This window comes from Aethalodelphis obliquidens, unplaced genomic scaffold, assembly GCF_003676395.1.
Source record: "Aethalodelphis obliquidens isolate GAN/ISIS:26980383/991018 unplaced genomic scaffold, ASM367639v1 scaffold61, whole genome shotgun sequence".
NCBI lineage: Eukaryota > Metazoa > Chordata > Mammalia > Artiodactyla > Delphinidae > Aethalodelphis > Aethalodelphis obliquidens.
Window position 1 is genome coordinate 5,376,082 of NW_020838005.1, and position 19,878 is coordinate 5,395,959.

The 19,878-nt window shown below is 46.7% G+C and overlaps 1 protein-coding gene across 12 annotated transcripts in view; it reads left to right on the forward strand.

The window, feature by feature from the left end:
- HMBOX1 (homeobox containing 1) overlaps positions 1-19,777 on the forward strand; it is a 187,409-nt gene extending 167,632 nt beyond the window's left edge. Inside the window, exons 7-11 of one of the 12 annotated variants that reach the window (XR_003428979.1) lie at positions 1,180-1,262; positions 2,874-2,969; positions 3,846-3,940; positions 4,147-5,245; positions 5,875-5,965. Coding sequence is in view for 11 of the 12 variants with exons in the window: in XM_027088014.1 (XP_026943815.1) it covers positions 1,180-1,262; positions 2,874-2,969; positions 3,846-3,940; positions 4,147-4,218; positions 5,875-6,012 (484 nt within the window). In the remaining variant the exon portion in view is untranslated. Of the gene's footprint in view, positions 1-1,179; positions 1,263-2,873; positions 2,970-3,542; positions 3,586-3,845; positions 3,941-4,146; positions 5,246-5,874 lie in introns of those variants that run through there. The other 11 variants (XM_027088015.1, XM_027088016.1, XM_027088022.1 and 8 more) reach the window with 11 other exon arrangements.
- Positions 19,778-19,878: the final 101 nt, after the last annotated feature.

Genomic DNA, 19,878 nt, shown 5'->3' on the forward strand with positions numbered 1-19,878 from the left:
GCTACTCTTTGTTGTGGTGTGTGGGCTTCTTATTACGGTGGCTTCTCGTTGCGGAGCACGGGCTCTAGGCGCGTGGGATTCAGTAATTGTGCATCGCAGGCTTAGTTGCTCTGCGGCACGTGGGAACTTCCCGGACCAGGGCTCGAACCCGTGTCCCCTGCACTGGCAGGCAGATTCTTAACCACTGCACCACCAAGGAAGTCCACTTTTTTTTTTTTTAAACTCATAGATGACAGAAGAGGCAGTACTAATAAGCATTCTGTTCCCACATATAGTCTCACAGATCTGATAATGCTAGGGATGGGTTCAGTAAGCCTAATTTCTTTAAGTACTATTGTATAGAAGCAATATATGCTTTTCTAACATAGGGGAAAAGGCAAAAATAAATTTAGAAATGTTTAAATTTCCTCCTACGAATCCCCTTCTCCCACAAGGAGGTAATCCAGCTTGATGTGTACCCTTCCAGCTTTTATCCATGCAAATTTAAGTACACATAGACAGGAATTTTTCAAATTTCTTAACAGTACTTTTACATGCACATTATTCTACAGATTGTTTTTCGCACTTAGGACTGTGTCATAAACATCTCTCCAGGCCAATGGATAGTTTTTCTAGTAATTTTTAAATAGCTATGTATAAATGTAGATGTCCCATAATTTGTTCTGTCATTCTCCTACTGATGGGACAGTTGGGTAATTTCCAACTTTTGCTACTACAAACGTGACACGCAAAGAGAGTTCTGTTGTTACCAGTGCCTTAATAACAGAACTCTGTGATTTCAACCAGCCACCCATATCACAAGTAACTTTTTTTTTCAAGGACCTCTCTTAATGAAGCCTAGCAGTGGCCAGACCTGTACTATCCAATATAGAAGCCACTAGTCACATGTAGCTACTTACATTTAAATTTACTAAAATTAAATCAAATTAAAAATTCCCTTCCTCAACCACATCAGCTTCATTTCACGAGCTCAGCAGCCACATGTGAGTAGCGGCCACCCTGTTGGACAGTACAGAACAGACCGTTTCCATCCTCACAGAAAATTCCATTGGACAGGCTGGACCAAACACTCTAACGTTACATCCTAAAGAAGAACATCTTTTTCAGTGGGCTGGTGTTTTAAGGAGAGCACAGTTTTTAAAAGTACAAACTTTGTGTCTTAATTGGTTGCCTCTGCAGTTACTTCAATGAGAATCAATACCCAGATGAAGCAAAAAGAGAAGAAATTGCAAATGCTTGCAACGCAGTTATACAGAAGCCAGGTAAGGTAGCAAGTGCTGCTTGGCTCTGCTGGAGCTCTCGGCTCAGGTCATCATTTGGGACCTAAGTCTCTTCCTCTCCCAACGGGGTGCTCTTGGCTCCATTCCTGCCATCCTCCTGTGGATGGCCACTCCCCTGTCCTGTTCAAACAGTGCTTCTTAGGGGGTGATCACGCTACTCCAAATCAAACTTCACGCGGGAATCCCAGCGAGTGTCCTTGCTTGACATACGCAACCTCGAAATTACTTTTTGTGAAGACTGTGTAGATTTCTTTTTCCAAAAATACAGCATAAATATGCCAATTTCAAAATAGTTTTAAAGTTTGGTATACTTAAGCAAGGTTAGTTAATGAAATTATTAAGATAGGGTGTGTGGGTTTTTTTGGTGTTTTTACAACTGTTGAAAATTCTATAAGTCTGTCTTTCTGCTTGAAGAAAGAATTTTTTGGAGTTGGCTTCTTCCTCCTTCCTACATCGGGATGACTTCTTAGGTGGGAAAAAATGTAGAGTAATTCCATTCTGAAGTCCTGTTGTTCCTGTGCAAGTCCACAGAACCCCTGAAGCACTCATACATCTTTCCTTCCAAGTGCTAAAGTGCTCTTTCATGTTTTACAGGGTTTTTTTTTTTTTAACCAGAAACCATTCTCAGTTAAGATGATCCAGTTGATCTCCATTTGGCCAGTTACTTAGATTGGCTTAAAGGCTATATATATCAACAACACAAAAGTATCACTGTTTTATAATAATTAAATACTAATTTATCCCCCCACCTTAGTTAGAAGCCAGACTTTTAATAATCTAGAACATACAAGCTCAGCTACAGTGATACCTGTACCCTTATTTTACACAAGCCAAAAAGTCCCAGCCCTAAAGCTGTGCTGGAACTCAAACTCTTCGTGGAAAATACTTCACCCCCTTACCATCAAGGGCCTAACCTGTTTTCTGGTTTCTCCACCCAGTGTGGATTAAAAGCTGAATAAGGGAGGAGGGAAAGGTACAAGGTGGTTGCCATGTTGGTAAACATGGTGCTATCCATAAAACGTCACATTTGACAGCAAAGAAGAGAATACATTTAAAATGCAGTTTGAATTGTGCTATGTGTTCCAGCATAGTTACAATTACGGCTGGTCATAGTGATCTTAATCTTCAAGAAAACATGGATAGCATTCTCTGTCTTAAGACAGCAGGAAACTAGGTAATATAAGGCCTTAAAGATGTAAATAAACTTCAGCTATCTGGAAACTTGATAAAGAATAACATATTCATCTAGAATGATGCTGATCAAATGAAGCCTTCATATACAATCATGTGAACTTTGAACCCCTAGTGGACCGAATTCTTTAATGTAGTAATATTGGAATTCCCTAATATTGTGTGGTTTTCTGAATTCAAGCATTTTGTGTTATTAGTTGCTATTTGTATGTTTATTTATATGTTTATTCATTCAGTAATTGAGTCTGTACATAGTACTAGCTCATGCTAAAAAATATTACTTCTATATCTGTTATTCTGGCAAGAAATGCAATCAAAAGAACATTTTTAAAAAGAAAAGTAGTAACCCTTAAAACTAGTCTCAGATATAGATTATCTGAATTTTATTGCATGCATTCACAGGCAAAAAACTATCAGATCTGGAACGAGTTACCTCCCTGAAAGTGTATAATTGGTTTGCTAACAGACGGAAGGAGATCAAGAGGAGAGCCAATATCGGTAATGTATCAGAGAGGCTGCTGTCTCTTTTGAGGCAGTTATGGACGTTGCGTTTATTTTAAGAGTGACTTCCATTTAGAACTGCAGGTCTAAATGATCCTACCTCTTAAGCCTAATGAGACTTGCCCTTACGTTTTTCTTCATTGTAGTTTTAATAATGCGAAGTTAATATTAATTACACTATTTGTATTGTAATAAGAATGGCATTATTTCTGAAACTCATTGTTCTCAATATGCTAGAATCTAGAATGTCTCTGATCAGTTACTCCTGGGGTGCATATTAAAGATACTTGTAAGGGCTTGAGAGAGGGAGTGTGATACCCTTAGCGTCTTCGTTATTACTGAGCTATATGACCTAGATGTTAAGAAACATGTGATTAATAAAATTGGAATAAGAGAGTCTTAATATACAAGGAACCTAGTAAAAGGCGAGTTTTTTTTTTTTTTTTTAAAGAGAGAGCATTTAAGAAACATGAATTGATGAGATTGGGGTGGAGGGGTGGTTTTGAGCTTCTAAAATTGTGTTTCATTTATAAACGTACTTCCTTCCCCTTCATCGTTACAATTCTCAAGTGCTTTATAGAACCCCAAGACAGGAGAGCTGTTTAATTAGTTGGTAAGTATTTATGAAGCACCTAACAGTCAGCCACTCAAATGTACACGCATAGCAGCAGGGGCTCCAGAATGGGAAACGTGTTCCTCCCCTGACCTCTGTGCCGCCGAGTTCCATCTGTCTGCAATTTAAAAGAAACAAAACATAGAGAGGAGTCTAGGTTTTTGTTTAATTGCATTCTAATTTCTTCAATACAAACTCAGTGTTTAGACCATGATGGCGATGTAACAGATAATTTAGGGATCTATTTGCTTTTTTCGAAGAAGCAGCAATCCTGGAGAGTCATGGGATAGATGTACAGAGTCCCGGAGGCCATTCCAACAGTGATGACGTCGACGGAAATGACTACTCAGAGCAGGTGAGCAGCGGAGGGGAGGCTGCCGGATACAGGGTGGGTGGGACGGTGTGACAATTCCGTGGGTGCGTTTTGTACGGGGTGGGGGAGGGGAGGCAAGCGAATGTCCCTCCACTCGGCTCCTGTGTCTAGTTAGATTTTCGTGTAATTTGAAAGTGAATTTGTGAGAAATCGTTATTCACCCACATGGATTTATTGTCATATAACAGGATACTTGGCAAGTACGCAATGGGGAGGAGGAGGAGGGAAGAAGTTCAGAGGGAGGCAGAGAAGCAGAGAAGGTAGAAGAAGAGAGGAGGATCTGATCCGAACAAGCAAGTTCCACCGTCCACCACACACACACTCACTGTCCGAGAGACACTAGGGGCTGCGGGCAGCTGTGACCCTGCCTGGACACGTTCGGACCAGCACACAGTAGAAGGGCCCACCCACTTCGGCCCCGTTGCCGTGGGAACCCTCGTGCCGAGATAGTGGGTTCCTCCAGAGTCTCTGGCACATGGACACACACACCCTCTCATAAATGCATGTCTGCCCACCTCACCCTGACTTACTCTCCACTGCTTCGGGGGAAAATATATTTAATTGTAGCCACTGGATGGAATAATTCAGTAACTAAGAATGTGGGAATTTTCCCCCCACATATCTGTTGACAGAGTTCATTACATTTTTTATAGGATTTTAAACTCGTTCCATTTGGAATATGAAGAGAATGTACGGTCTCTTCTCCTAGGCCCCAGCAGGAAAACATCTGCTCTTTCCTATTTGATGTACACCTTTACCTTGCCCCTCGGCCAGCTCTTTTAATAGAGTCCACTGTGGCCTTCTGCCGACCACTTTGCAGCCCCTGTTTACCGGCTTGAGCGTAGACACTGCCACTGCCAGGGTACCAGCAGTTCCATGCTGATCCCTACTTAAACTAAAGGCCAGCCTGCGCGAATGAGCACAGAATTTCCCTCTGAGGACTCCAAATCAGCGCTCCATGTTTCACTCAAGAGAATGTTGTGTGAGTCTAAGTGGAAACATTCCTGTTAGTTTTTAGTCTACCAATGTAGGTGGATCACTTCCACTTTTTCTCCCAGATGCCCTAAGGGCAACACATGCCATGCTATTTTTCGCCCAAAGGGACTCACCCTTTTCCAAAGCTTTTCGATGCAGAGTTCCCCTGAAGATGTGACAGGTGAGAAACTTACCCCTTGTGTGAAACACCATCTTCAGCGCCTGACGAACATCCTGCAGTGCCAGTTTCCTCCACAGCTGTATTGTTTAACACATCGGCGTTGCGGAGGGCGAGCTTCACACTCCCTCCAAGTAAGACACCTGCACTTCCCTTGCCCGGCTCCCTTACAGTGGGAGAGTGCCAGGTGACATTTTCTCGGGAAGCCATTTCCAGCAGTTACACTTTTGTCCTATTGTAATTGAGAGTTTGGGGTTTGGGGGGGGGGGTTGGTTTGTTTTTTACAAAAATGCATTTTTATCCGAAAGGTGTTGGTGTCTGTAGTTTTGTCTAGTCTTCTCAGTTGAGTAGAGAGATACTATGAATTCTGATAATCTGTTTGTAAGAGCACCAATCCAGAATTTAAGCTCACCTAGTTTGGCCTTCAGTAACTAGTGCTGTATTTGTTGCAAACTTGGAATGGTCCAGGTTTGATCATCATCCCCAGCAATCTTTCTGATAGAAGGAAAAAATTCTCAACAAGAAAAAAACATTTTAGTGCTTTTTATTTGTTGAATCATAAAAATGCCAACCCGAAGTCTCTGGACCTATATCCATTCAGTGTCTACTTAAATACATTTCACCTCTATTCTATCATGACGCCCCCAACTCTGTTTTCTCCCACGAATGTTCTGCCTCCCCTTGCCCGCAGCATGCCTTTCTGTGAGCTAGAGAATTTTACGAGTGCACTAATAACATTTGTTTCTTATCTCTGCACATCTAGGACGACAGCACTAGCCATAGTGACCACCAAGACCCCATCTCATTAGCTGTGGAAATGGCAGCAGTCAACCACACTATCTTGGCATTGGCCCGACAAGGAGCCAACGAAATCAAGACAGAGGCCCTGGATGACGACTGATGAGGGAGGATTGGACACGAGAAGTTAACTTAGTTTAGACGTAGCACCTTAGCAGACTTTCCTCGGTCCTTAACATGTGTTCTTACAGTATAACTTGCAGTTTCTTGTATGTCAGTTAGCCGTTAGGGTCTTGTTCTGTGAAGATGGCATGGTGCCCTCAGCCTTTGCATATACTCTCAGTATTAATTCCCAGTAAATAATAACCAACCAACCAACCAACCAATCAACCTTCCCTCTCCCAGACCCCGAGGCTAGAAAATCTTGCTGCTCTGTCTTAGCATTCCAAGAAAGTGCTTCCAGGTATTTAGATAGCCCTCAGTTCTCAAATATTAGGCTGTGTGTATTGGGTACCTTTAGATTCCTGTAACACTAGTCTGTACCCCTTTTCCTTCCCCAAGACTGGTAGGATGCAAGCTGAGGTAGTGTGGCCCAGGATGGACAGACGCCATTTGGGGAGTACCCACAGAGTAAAAGGGACACTAGAACCCCCACCTCAGTGTGGGAAGAATTGATTTCCAGCTGCAATAAGCCGTGCCTCATAATAGTCACACTGTGGCTAGATTATACTTCTTTGGGTGCTGTGCTAAGAATGTCAGTGGAAACACTCGATCTCAGATTTTGGTTGATGTTAACATGCCTGACACAGACATCCTTTCCTCTCACAAGCTGTGTGACTTAAGTAGATAAAATACTGCCTCTGCCTTTGGGACCATGATTAAAACAAACAAACAGAAAAATGACAAAAAACAAAAGTCATTTAAAAAAAACAAACCCACAAAGCCCAGCTTGAGAGCACTGGGAAAAAACACGAGCTGAAGGTCTAATGGATGTTAGGTCCAGTTCTCAGAACCACTATACAGTACGTGGCACAGGTACATGCCGGCCTGGAAAGGTGCTGGAGGTCGTCACGGAAGCTGCTTTGCCTCCTGTCTGTGTCCCCTTTCCCTGCTACCAAAAAAAGGCATTTCGAGGATGGAGCTAAGGTCAAAAGTAAGTGAATGAACTTCCAGTCTTTGTATCCATTAACTGAAGCCCCCTCAACATGAGAGGTTGATAGAGGACTTTATAGCGGGATTATGCTGACTGACTCTCACAAACGCAAATACTTTCCCAACTAGGAGCAGAAAAAAAGCAGGGGACGTTTGCCACTTATGCGGTGGGTCTGCGAGATACAACAGGATGTGACTGCTTTGGTGTTCTCTTTACTCTGTCCTTGTAGAGGTGTGAAAAGCTATATTGCTACAGGCAATTTATTTAATAATTGGAAGCCATATTGATAATGGATGTGGTAATATTTGTAAAGTTTAATCTACTTTAAGCGGCAGTAACTAATGGAATTTTTTTCCTTGATCACATATGTAGCACTTTTGTTACTTTTTAAAGATATTTATATTTGATAAATCTTTTTTTCATTTTGAGAACTCAAAATACCAAACAGTGAACTTGAGTTATAAAGTCACCCTGTGATCACCTTGTCGTCCAGTAGCAAAATGATGAACTATTCATGCGTCCAAGAAAATTACATCTGCTGGCCTTGTATGAAAATGATCTCTTGGCGTCCCGATTAAAGGACACACTGTCACTGTGGGTAAGAGGAAACAGCCTTCAGTGTAGCAGCGTAGGGTGCGTCTGAAAGAGGCACAGCTGCTCTCTATTTCCTGCCTCGTTCCCTCTCTCTCCTTCCTACAGACAACGAAGCCTCGTTTAAAGGGGAATATGGGCCTGGCTGTTATGCAGGGCGTCATGTGTTTATCCATTGCCTGAAAGTGATTCTAAAATTGAAGGAGGGTGCCATTTCCTTACCTCTTCACCCTTCCTCCCCCACCAAATGTTTTCAACTTAAAACCATTGAGAGAGAGAATGACTGGCCGCCTTCATTTCTCCTTTCCTCAGCAGTGAGTTTGAACATCTGCCAGCTTCTAGCTGGTCTCACTCCATCTAAGGCACACGCTGATGAGATCACCTCCACTGTCTGTTCATCCTGCTTATGTCAGTGTGAGGAAGCCTTTGAGAGGCATGAAGGTGCCACCTTCTGTGGGTCTGTGACTTTATAGAGCTACAGGCAGGGCCTGGGCCTGCTCTTGTCCTTGGATTTCAGGGGGAAAATGTATATATTTTTTTCCAGCTTCCAAGAATTGAAGTAAAATGGAGTAGCCTTTTCTGTTTAACTATATTACTTGAACCAACGAATTCAAGAGTAGCATTTGTTATTCTCAGGAATGATCGATCCCCCCACTCATTTTCTTTCTCGGTGTGTTTGACTTTTTATTTCTATTAGAAGACTGTGTTACCTTTCTTTCCTTTCCTTTGATATTATTTAGAAAAAATACAACATATCTTTCCATTTCGGTGGAATTTTGTCTGCTTATTTTCAGTTGAATCAGAAAGAAAAGGAGAGAGAAAAATATACTGACAAGCCACATCCATGATTTACTGTAAGGAGATTATTATAATTGATAGCTTCTTTAAGATGGGATTGCTAGTATCATTTGTTCTTGCTGGTCCTTTTAAAGAAACAGACTCAAACTGTAAAGGCAGCTGCAGTTTCTAAAGAAACAGGGTGATTGCCAGAGAAGAGCTAAAAGGTTTCATTGATTTAGGACCTTTAAGGAAGGAAAGAAAGCTTCAAAGAGTAAAGGAGAGTATCCATGAAGGCAGTACCAGGTGCTTACCTGGAAATCTGGGAAAAGTGAAAGAATGTGTCTGCCAGTGCGGGGCAGCATTGCCTTGGGTTCAGTAGGAACTGGAGGAAGGAGCCCTGCACGCGGAGTTCTTTGATTAAAGAAGACTGCCGGTCTGCTCTAACATCTACTGCCTTACATACAACTTTTGCTTTTTCTCCAGAAGTGAAAATTTAGTTCTTTGGGGCCTCGATTTAAGTCTACCATTGGTTTTTTGTTTGTCATCAGGTTTAACTGTGCTGTCTTCTCCAGGCTACCTTAGTTCTTACAGTGGCATATGGAGTTGCCACTGTCTAATTTGTAATATCTTTGGGGAGTAAATTTTTTTCTTAAGCTTTTTCAGGCTTAAGAGGTGGTATTAAAATAGAAACCCTAAACTGCTCTCTTACTGAAGGGAAAATAGCCAGGCTCTTACAGCATCCCATCGTGTGCTTTTCGGTTTTTCTGTCCTCTTTTCTCACTTCCTGCTGTACTTTTTTCAGGCCCCCGAGGACTCTTTCAGGGGCTGCTCCTTCCCAGGCGAGGAAGACTAAACGTGTCAGGTGGGGAAACCTTGCAAGCAGTTCAGGTAACTTGTCTGTTATTCTTTTAAGACACTTTCATTGAATTATACTGTGGTCACATGGGTAAATTTCCTAGCCTTCTTAAAACACAGCCTTACAAAGGGACCCTTTAAAGATGGACCATCCTAATGCCATTTCTGCCCATCTCTTGAGAATCGTAACAGCAGATGAAGGCCAGGGAGGGCTACACGGTACACTCTGATCTGCGACCTTCCAGGACCCGTCAGTACCAAATAGACATTGTGGTTTGTTTCAGCAAAGCCTGTAAGGCCGGAGCACCCCTTAAGGCAGTTTTCTTCAAGTCTCAGTACTTTGGGTGGCCTCCTCCCGCCTGTAGTCTGTAGAGTTCCCGCATGTTGTCGTTCGGTGGGTGGGCTCTCCCCCACGTCTTGTAGTCCTTCACAGAAAGAGAGATCCTCGAACAGGAAGACCCTTTTCAGCTCAGGCGCGGTGATCACCTAAAAGGACGTGAGGGAGGGAGCAGCCCCTCAGTATGGGAGGATGCAAACCCAGCCCCCGCGTCCTGTAGGTTTATCATGGCAGTAGTTGCTGGTGAACAGCACCTTTACCTCAAAAGGGACAACTCGTGAAGAGCTAGTGATACAGTTGCTTTCGTTCTCCCTGTTTGGCCTCTGTCTTTACACACTTCCCTCTTGGATTTCAACCATCAGGCACCAAGTGTAAGTAAACAGACTTTCATTTCATCAGGAATCTACAGTCACATCCTCTCTGTCTGTGAACAACTCCTCTTCTCTTTTCCTCTGGGCTCCAAACCAAGGTCTCATCTTGAGCTGACTCCTTGCTGGAATCTTTTTATCCTCTGCAGCAGGCAGAGTAGGTGGGTGTGGTCCATCTCTTCACACAAACACCCCTTCCTGTCTTGCAGCCCAGCTTTTTGACCAGCTACATATTCCGCTGACCAGCTACTCTCTCTGCCCACAACAGTGGAAATAATCCCTTTTTCATAAATGATACCCCACCCCCGTCCTTAAAATGTGAACGTCAAGTCCTTCTCTCTCTTTGGTCTTAAGAAGGGTTTGGGTAGAAGCAGTCTTCCCATTTAACTCGTGGCTCTGCCTTTTAAAATTGCTGTTTGTCTCTTTTTGTTGTTGTTCAGAGAACCACCAGAGTATTTTTTCCCCCAATGAGTCTCAACAGATTCTTAGGCAATAATTTTTCTTCTTATTGATGACCTTGTGTGCAGTAGCACTCTACATTCAATAGTCCTGACCCTCTACTCGTGCGTTGGTTTTCTGTGTTAATCACTGTGTGTGATTTAAATCTTATGTCAGAGTGGTGATAGAGTTTGTCATTTTGTTGTTGTGATTATTAGTAATGTTTTACTACTGTATTCACTGGGGCTGCGTTGAGACCAGCCAAATCCATTTATAGCTTTACTGAGCCGCGTTTGTTTGTCAAGATTTCCCAAGTGAACGTTGGGCACATTGACCAGCTCCCGCTGGTGGTATCTCTGCGGGGCACAGGGGTGGGGTGGGGGGGTGCAGCGGGGCAGGGCTAGGAGCTGCGTAAGACATTCCTTTTTGTGTGCTCTCTAAATAACAAGGATGTTTACTCAGGATTGGGGGATCAGTTGTTAGCCATATTGAATTTGGCAAACTGAGCTGCATGCCCTGGAAACCCTCTTCTGTTTCTTAATCTCCATATTGTCTGGTTGCCATTACCTGGTAATACCTAAATTACCCAGTTTAAAGGTATCGCACCATAATGAGAATGGGAGGTTTTCCCCGGGAGGCAACCGTGAATGCCCAGGTTGTCCTGGAAGGATTGCCCTAACGGTGGTGTGCTGTCAAAGCAGGGGCCCTTTCTTTTTCTGTACTGCGGTTGCCTTCATGATAGGGTCTTCTTTTCAAAAGATGATAATCACTTAAGAGGAAAGATTTCCTTACTGCTCTCAAGAGAACTGCCGCACTAAGGTGGTGGGAAAGGCTTTTTAAACACATCAAGCCCATAAGTCCATTTCCAGTCACAGAAACCCCTCTCACAAACAGGTTATACAAAAGGCTGTTCTTAATTCTCACAGGCTAAAAGTGATAAGCTACTACTCTTGCCGTCTTAGAGGGTCGATGGTTGACTCACTAATCGCTGGAAGCTTATAAATTGACCAAGTTTCCATACCAGCTTCATTATTCTTCCTTAGTGGGGATGAGAAACAGCAGCAAAAGGAAAGCTAACGATCTTGAGAAATCTAGTTTCCTGTAACAGTGGTTTTCTTTTCTAATCAAGAGGGGAATAAACATGGGAGGGAGGAGAGGGAAAATCTGGCTGCACGCGGGGATCTCGCATCCCCTTCTTATTGTCACCCAAAGACCTCGAGGACGTGGTAGGCGCCTTGGGATTCCAGGTACGCCTATCCTGGGCTTCATTTTTATCATTCCTCCTGTGACACCTGGGGCCAGGCAGTGAGCAGAACTAAATCTGGTTCATTCCATTCAAGCAAAATCTAACTAGCATTTTTACACCCTGCAGTTTCCCACACACGTCTCACACCCGTTCTCTCATTAGCCGCAGCTCCCGCACAACAAGCGGAAGGACGCCTCTGCGGGGGGCCTTTGCGCTTCCCTCCTGACATCCCTTTTCCTGGGCAGTTACGGGAGCCATCTTGCCTCCGTCCGGACGGCAGCGCTGTGCCCTCCGGTGGGTGCAGGGGCGGCAGTGGCGTGTGAGCCGGCCTGGGCACGGGCGAGTGTGCACGGCTCCACGGGCGCTTCACACCACCTCGGGACGCCGGCCCCCGTGACTCCATTTTCATTCTCTCTCTTAAATAAAAATGGCTCTATACAGTCATAATTAACTCTCAGATTCACGTTGGTGTGCTGTGAGCAAATGAAGGTTTGCCTGAATCCTTTCAAATTGTAACCATGGCGATTGAGGGGGGTGGCACAGAATGAATATATAAAAATATAACGACAACTGTTCTGAATGACTGAGTGTCCTCCTGACATGTAATTAGCTGTTTTAACAGCAAGATGTAGATTGGCATGGTCATAATTAAAAGGGTTTCCGTCCTTTATGTGATTGAAAATGGCAGATCTCCCATTCCCTGTTCCCTTTTAGCACTAATGCTCCCAAGAACATTTGGAACAGCAACTCAGTAAACTAAAATAATGACATAGTGTTCGCGTCCTCTCCTAAGTGAAAGAGAAGGATTGGAGTTATTTCAGCTTCAGAATGGAAGCCTTTGATTACTGCTCCCCATTAGACTAAGTCACATGAAACCTGTCGCTCACATCCAGTTTCAACCTGCTCCATCTATGGCAGAAACTACAGTCAGAATCCCAAACTGAGTCAACCACTGATGAGGCCTCCAGAGTACTCTGTCCCACATGCCAACCAGCCAGGGTCGCGTGTCGGCCTTACCTGATGTTTCCTGCTTCACGAGCTCCCTAGAATTCACATTTTCCCTTGGTCACTTGATATTTCCATTGCCGTCACCATCAGGAAGTGTTTTTCAAACAGGAGCTTACACTTGAGTTAGATAGGCTTTTCCTGAGCTAGAGCAGAACACATGACACAAACACAGATGAATAAACTAAAACATATGGTCTGTAGAGAACTATGAGGCATAAGTGGAATACTGTTGTTTGCAATGTCCTAACGTTACTGGTGGAGAAGGACACGTGTGAATTTCACCCAGGTTTGCTCACATCTCTGGTAATTGCCAGCTTCCTCATGTCAGCAGCCTTTGGTTACCCTGAGTTTTCCCCATTGTTCTGCTGTGTCAGTGGGATTGCCCCCCCTTGGCCCTTCCACATCCATGTTCTCTCCCTCCCACTTTTTTTTTCTTTTCCATCCACCCTGTCCCATGGAGCACCATGTTGTCTTGACACCATACACGGCCTGCCCACAAAGCCCGTGTTCTCACCCTGAGGCCTCAGGCTGGACGGGAGCTGCTGCGTCACTATCTAGCCTTTCTCTAGAATATGCCTTGTTTGGTTTTTCCCGTCACTTCAGTTATATGATCAAGAGTGAGTCTACACAAATACCAGCACCCAACATAGTGCCAAGTGGCCCTTCACAAGCCGTTTCAGTCCCTGAGGTTCCTGGCTGTGCTGGTGAGCCTGGCCCCTGAGCCCTTTGTTCAGGCCTGGACACTCCAGGGTCAGGTGGCAGCCGCTAAAGAAAAGTACAGCTCTTGCTTTTGTTCATACTTTCCTGCTTACCCTTTTACCCATCTTCTCCCCTCTCCACATATCAGAGGGAATCCTAACCCAAACATTAAACTTCAGTTTCATAAAAATGCTGAGGTAGGCTGCTGCTTTCTAACTGTTCTCTCCCTTTAGCCCCCAGTACACACACACACACACACACACACACACACACACACACGGAATTTGGTTATAAAGGTTCTGCCTTGGGATTCTTTTTTTTCCCCCTCAAAATACTTGCAATCAAATGTGTAGTAGTTGTGCTAGAACAGGAAAAATAATGCCATAAAGGGTTTTTACTCAGTGCTGCTTTTCCTACAAGATCTAAAAGTGACTTAACCCCGACTCCTGCACGCCACCTGCTTTCAAGATAGACGTGCAGTCATTGGGACTTCTTTATGGGATCCTATTGGTCATCTGACAGCTGGAATGGTTGTGGATTTATGACCCCGAAGACTACAGTATCCCATCCCTTTTCTTATTTTCCCAACTGCTGAAAGATAACTATCTCCATTAGAATTGAGAATCTGTCTTAAGATTAGCGATTCTGAAAACTGACTAGATGAGTATAATTCTGTGATTTGTGAGACATGCATTCAGCCAGCCAGCAGAACATTCTGATTATCTGCTTACATTCAAAGAAAATAGAATTATCACTGCAGTTAAAACCTTCAAACACAATCTACTCCTTTAGGGATCAAAGTATTAGATGTGCTGCTTAAAGGATGGTGCTACGTAAAAAGAACTGGAGTTGGCCAGACATTTCCCTCCCCAGATGTTTCCACAGGCCACTTTGGTGACTCAGAAAACCGTTCACCACATATTCCTTTACCACCCGCAGCCCCGCTAAAAAGAAAATAAAGCCAGCTTACCAAAATCAGTGAAAATACAGGTAGTGCTTACCCCTGAAATATGTATTTTTTTTGGAAGAAAACACCAGAAGTACCAGAGTAAAGATGCCGTCATTCTAAATCATCGTACCTCCCAAGCATTCGAAGCTCGAAGTAGCCGCTGACACTTGCTAGCTTGTCCTGTGTGCCCAGCACTGTGCTGAGTGTTTTCACTGTCTCATTGATTCTTGAAGATTCACAGACCATTGAGCAGTACCCCCTAAAAAGTCAAGTAAAATCTCCAGTCACTTCTCTCATCCTGGTAGAACATTAACAGGATGTCTGCCTGGCCCTGCTGAGTGAAATCTCTGTGCTTAACCTGTTCCTTTTTCTCTTGGGCATTGCCGGATGATTCCCCCCTGGTGCACTGTTGCCCCGCCATCATTTCTGTGCCGACACTGGACCAGTGTCACTGTGATGATCTAGACACCAGGGCATCCTTCCTCCTTGGCCTTTCTCCTGTTACTCATGGTTACAGAAACGCAGTGAACGCAGTGAGGCTTGGCTGCTGTGATGCAAAACCTCTTGTTTCAAGTCCCCTGTCCCCATCTCCGCCTCTAGGAGGTGAATGGGAAGGTCTTGCCTTTTGCTGGGATGGAAGATCTTGGCTGTCATAGTCTGAGCTCTGAGGGGAACTCGAATATCCTAGCATTGCTTGGGGGTAGGTGCTCTAAGTGGAAGCAGAGAATATTAAAAGCTCACTCTTCCTGTTCTCTCTCTATTCAGCTCTTGGAGCATTTTTTCAGTGCCTGTGTTTGGAAGTTTCGCTAAGCCATTCCAACTCAGTCCACTGTCCCTTCCGTCACAATCACGAGAGGCCGTGGGTCTGGGCCAGTGCTTTGGAGATTGGAGGCTCTGGAATGCCAGTGTTGGATCAGTGTCTGCCCTGCCGTGGGCTCTCTGGCTCGGCGTAAGAACTTTCTGGTAACCACAGTCCAGCTCAGGGGCGAGCTGCCTTGGGGTTGGTGTGGCGGCTCAGTGACTGTTGTCAGGGACACGGGCTCTAAGCTGACCTGAGGACTCAGCTAACTAAAATCCATGCGCCTCCCTCCCATTCTCCAGCTCTTTACCTCTCAATAGGTGGTTCTGCAGGGGCCGGCTCTGTCGCTTCTCTCTCTTCCGACCGCTTAGTCGTGCCCTAAGCATCCTTGAAGCCCAAGAACGGGAACCACCCCAGGAGCAAGGCCTCGCTGGGAGTGGCCCTGGGAGAGGGTCCCCATGTTGACCACTGGGGATTGGTGGCCCTTGTAATAGGCACCTTGTTTCATTAGCCGGCTTGTGGGGGGTTTTGGTTATCCACTCCGCTCACCCCACCAAATAAACCCACCCTTAAAGGGAAGGGAAGAAGGCACGTGTGCTTTCCACTGAGGTGCTGATCCCGATTTGGAATCTCTGGTGGCAGCTGGGGGAGACTTCAGAAGGGAGGTGTGGGTTCTTCCCGAGGAAGGCGCACGTGACTCACCAGCCAGTGTGCACGCAGAGCTGGTCCCAGGACACCTGTTCTCTTCGTAACTTCCCACTCCCTCCAGGTCAGGTCTAACTAATCTCAGTCTGATTTCTGGCTTCCTTTGAGCACGGAAACCTCTCCTTTTGCTTTACTGGAACTAAGAGCCCAGCATGAAGTTGTGACGCTTATCCTTCCACTTCATCATTCACTGAAGCTATTAAACTGGAAAGAGAACGGCATTAGTGCTGTATTAATGTACACAGCAGCCACTCTAGTGATATTACCCTGAACTCTTGTTTTTATGCCACGGGGGGCAGGGCAGTACATACGTTAGGAGTGGACCGAATGAAGGTGAGGGAGCTGGGCTGCGGGCTCCTGTCAGGAGCATTATCGTTAGTTATCATTTGCCTTGGAAACCACATTCAGTATTGTTAGTCAGTGAACCCCTTCATCATTCATCTCTGAAAATGGGCACCACGAACGGAAACCAAAGGTACTGGGGGCGGGGCAAGAGCTCTCTGCCTGCACTGGCAGCTCTGGCAGGGCTGCTCTTGATTGCGCTCGGTTCCCAGAACCCTCCCCTCACCGGGGCCTCTTCTCTTCCTAGTAGTTTCTCTCGCACTGACGGTAGGAAGCGAGTCCGTGCAGCCCGAGCGTCACCCCCAGCCCAGCGGCTGCGAGCCTAGAGCCGGCCACCCAGGCACCCCGCGCGTGCTCTCCGCCCCATCTGTCCCTCCTGCTCTGCCCAAGCTAGAAGGACAGAGGCCTCTGCCGGTTCACCCAGGCCACAAGGGGGGCCACTGTCCCCGCCAGAAGATGCCGAGAGCATCACAGCCGCCTCCCCTGGAAGAGCCCACAGCCTTCTCTGATCCCCCGTGGGCTCCCCTCCCTCCCAAGGCCGTGGTCACGCTGGGTATGCAGCACCTTCCGAGGATGAATTTCTCTTTCTGTTTTTTAAGTGCCTACACAAGTTACAGACCTCTGGGACCCGCCAGAGTCGGCCTGTGCCCTGCCCTCCCTCCCCAACCCTGCCCCTGGCCCTTGGGGTGGGTGGCCACGGTGGCTGCCCCTCCCCAGGGTCCCCGGGTTCCACAGGCAGAACAACTGCAGGGCTGAGCACGCGGGCTGTCGCTCTCCCCTGTGCTGCTGCTTCACGGGCGTTTCTGTGGACGGGATGCCGGTCCTGGTCCCAGAGACTGTGTAGGAGCCTGCTTAGCGAAGTCCGCAGCTGCCGAGCGAGCGGGAGAGCGAGACAGCCTCGGCGCAGAAGCCCGGGCGTCTCTGACAGCCGCCAGAAGGTGCGTCCAGACCCAAGAGGCAAAGAGTCAATCAGAGCTATAAACAGGATCATTCATTTGCCGTCATCGGTCACTGACCCCTGGCTGCCTGTCCTCGTCCTCTCTTCCTGGATTTGAGGGATCAGGGTGTCTGCCCACAAGGGCCCAGAAAGGCCGTCATCGGTAGGGGGTGAAACAAGATCAGAAGTGCATCTTTGAAAACGAGTGTGAGATTGTTTGCTTCTTTTTTAAAGTACTTTAAGTCTGACCTAAACTCGGGGCCTTGATCACGTGGTGGGCGGATGAGGAGGGTTCTTCTGTGGCCGCACTGTTGACATCGTGGCACCCAGCAGCGCTCGGATGACTGGCTGGTGAGTAAGAAGGGTTTTGCAGAATGCAACAATCCATACCCAGGCACTTTATTTTCATTATGAATCCAGCATTTTTGTTCGGACAGTGGAGTGACCCATACACTGGGCATTCCCACTTAACACGTACAGCGTTTGCCACAGGGACTGAGCTGGGTGGCCAACGGGGGCGGTAGATGGAAGCGATGGGGTGGGCGAGCACCGCCGTGGAGGTGGCCTGTGAGGCTGCCGTGGAGCCGCTGCCCCCGTGAGCCGAGCCCCGAGCAGACCCTCGGCGCTCCAGGCGCCGGGCCACAGGTTCCACGGCGCTTGTCGGCTCCCCGTGTTGTAGTTGAAGAGTGTGAGCGAGGTTGGCGCGAGGCTGAACCGGAGGAGGGGAGAGGAGAGGAGAGGAGAGGCGGGTTTCTCTCCGATCACCTGGACCGGGGGCTCACCTGGACCGGGGGCGCGGGGCGCTGGGGGATGGTTCCCGCCGCGGAACCCCATGCGGCTCCGTCTCCCTGGGCGTCCGTCGTAGGGTGGGAACTCGCTGGCGCAGCGAGTTTAAAGTGTAAGGCGAGTTGATGGGGGGCATTTGATCAGATGCCAGGGGTGCCTCGGGTCTGCTGGAAAGTCTTTAGCATCCTCCAAATACTGGAGTACCTGCGACGGGCTGAGTGGGGCCCCTGCGGGCAGGCGGGGGGGGGGGGGTCGGGGCAGAGCGTTCCCCCTGCCTTCGCCGTCGTGTCTTAGTCTTTGTGTTTCCCTTTGGTGTCTCCGGGTCTCTGTCCCCATCTTGTGCACCATGTGTCCCTGAGGGGAGTCACACCTGTGTCTGAGTCTGCTGTAAGGTGTTCAGTCTACCTCAAGGGGTCATCATGGTCAACTCTGTCCCATAGCAATCCTTCCGACGTCGCCACACACACTGGAATGTATATCTGCCCCGGCCCCAGCCCACCTTCCTGTCAGTAACCTCCTGACCCCATCTTTTCCTCTATCACCACAAACTCCTAGTGCAAATTGGATGCTGCTTTAAATGTGAAAACACTTGTTCAAAAGCTATAAAACCTGAATGAAAGCTAAAGCTGAATTTATAAGCCTTGTTGCATATGAGCCAAAAGTGCAAAAAGCTCTATATAATGAACTAACCTGCCACTCGTATAAATATAAATATATATAAATATATTAAAATCAGACTGTTCTACAAAATTGTGTATTTGTATTTTTGTGTACGTACAATTTTCTGCTAAGCAGAAGGAGGATGTAGTATAGGATGCTGTGAGAAGAGATTTGGTTTAATCCTATTTCTTTGTTACTTATTTTTGTTAACATCAGATGCCTGTCTTCGTCTTACGTGTAATGACACTGTTTGGAAAGCTGCAGTATCTCTCTTCCTTAGGGGCAGAGTCCATGAGAGAATGAAATGTGGGGTGGAGAGAGCTGTCCTGGCCACCGAACACGGGACAGTGGCCCAGGCTGCCTGGGAGCCACTCGAGGCCCTAAGGTGGGACTGAGGGAGGACGCAGGGAAGCAAAAATCCCATTTCTAGACATCAGCTTCCAAACAAACAGACTGTCAGAGCTAACGCAGACGCCCCACCAGCCACTGGGAGGGGACGTGGGACCTCTTGGAAGTGAGGGACAGGGCCTCTCATCTCTGGGCCAGAAGCCTGCCCGGAAAGCAGCAGGGGGCTGTGCCTGGCAGTGCTGCCCTGCTCACCGGCCCTGAGCTCCCCGCCCCTCTTCCAAGTAGTCGCTGCCTTTTTCAGATCAGGTTACAAAACGCCCCCCCTCTGCCGAGCTGCTGGCACTTCATCCCCCAGGCCTCCAGCCCCAGTTAACCTGGAGGGTCTCAGAACCCACCTTCCGCCGGTGCTAACACCCAAGAGGGGGTAGCGTGGCTGCCAGCAATGGCCAGAAACCGCCCATCGGACAGGCCGGGCCAGAGGACAAGCTCCGCGTGCCCAGGACAGCCGGCCCTCCCACCACAAAGGCGTCCAGAGGCCCTGGCCTGGGACTGCCTCTGCTGCCCACCCACCTCTCAGCCCCAAGACAGTCCCTCGTGACGTGAACCTTCTCTAGGGAGAGCGATACTGCACCTTCACCTGTGGGACTCATATTTATAACATTGTGTAATGACTGTAGCAAACAGCCCTTGTTTCTAGATGTAAATGGTCAAAGAAACAAGTGCTCTATTGTATTGATTAAAATAGTTCCAATGAGTCCTGTATCATTGTATCTCCTATTCTGGATTAGTGCCTTTTGGACAGTAGACTGTTCTGTAATTAAAATGTAGTATACTGCTTTTTTGTACAGTTTTGTTTTAATAAAACTTTTTTTTAATTTGTGTTTATTTTAGTATTGTACCTATTAGAGAATAAAATGTATAACTGAACAAAGACTGGTCGGGATTTCTTTGAGTAAGGACAGTCATTTGGGAAGTGCCCTGTCACTTCTGAGCATCTGTCCCTTCATGCTTTTGAAAACGGACTGGTG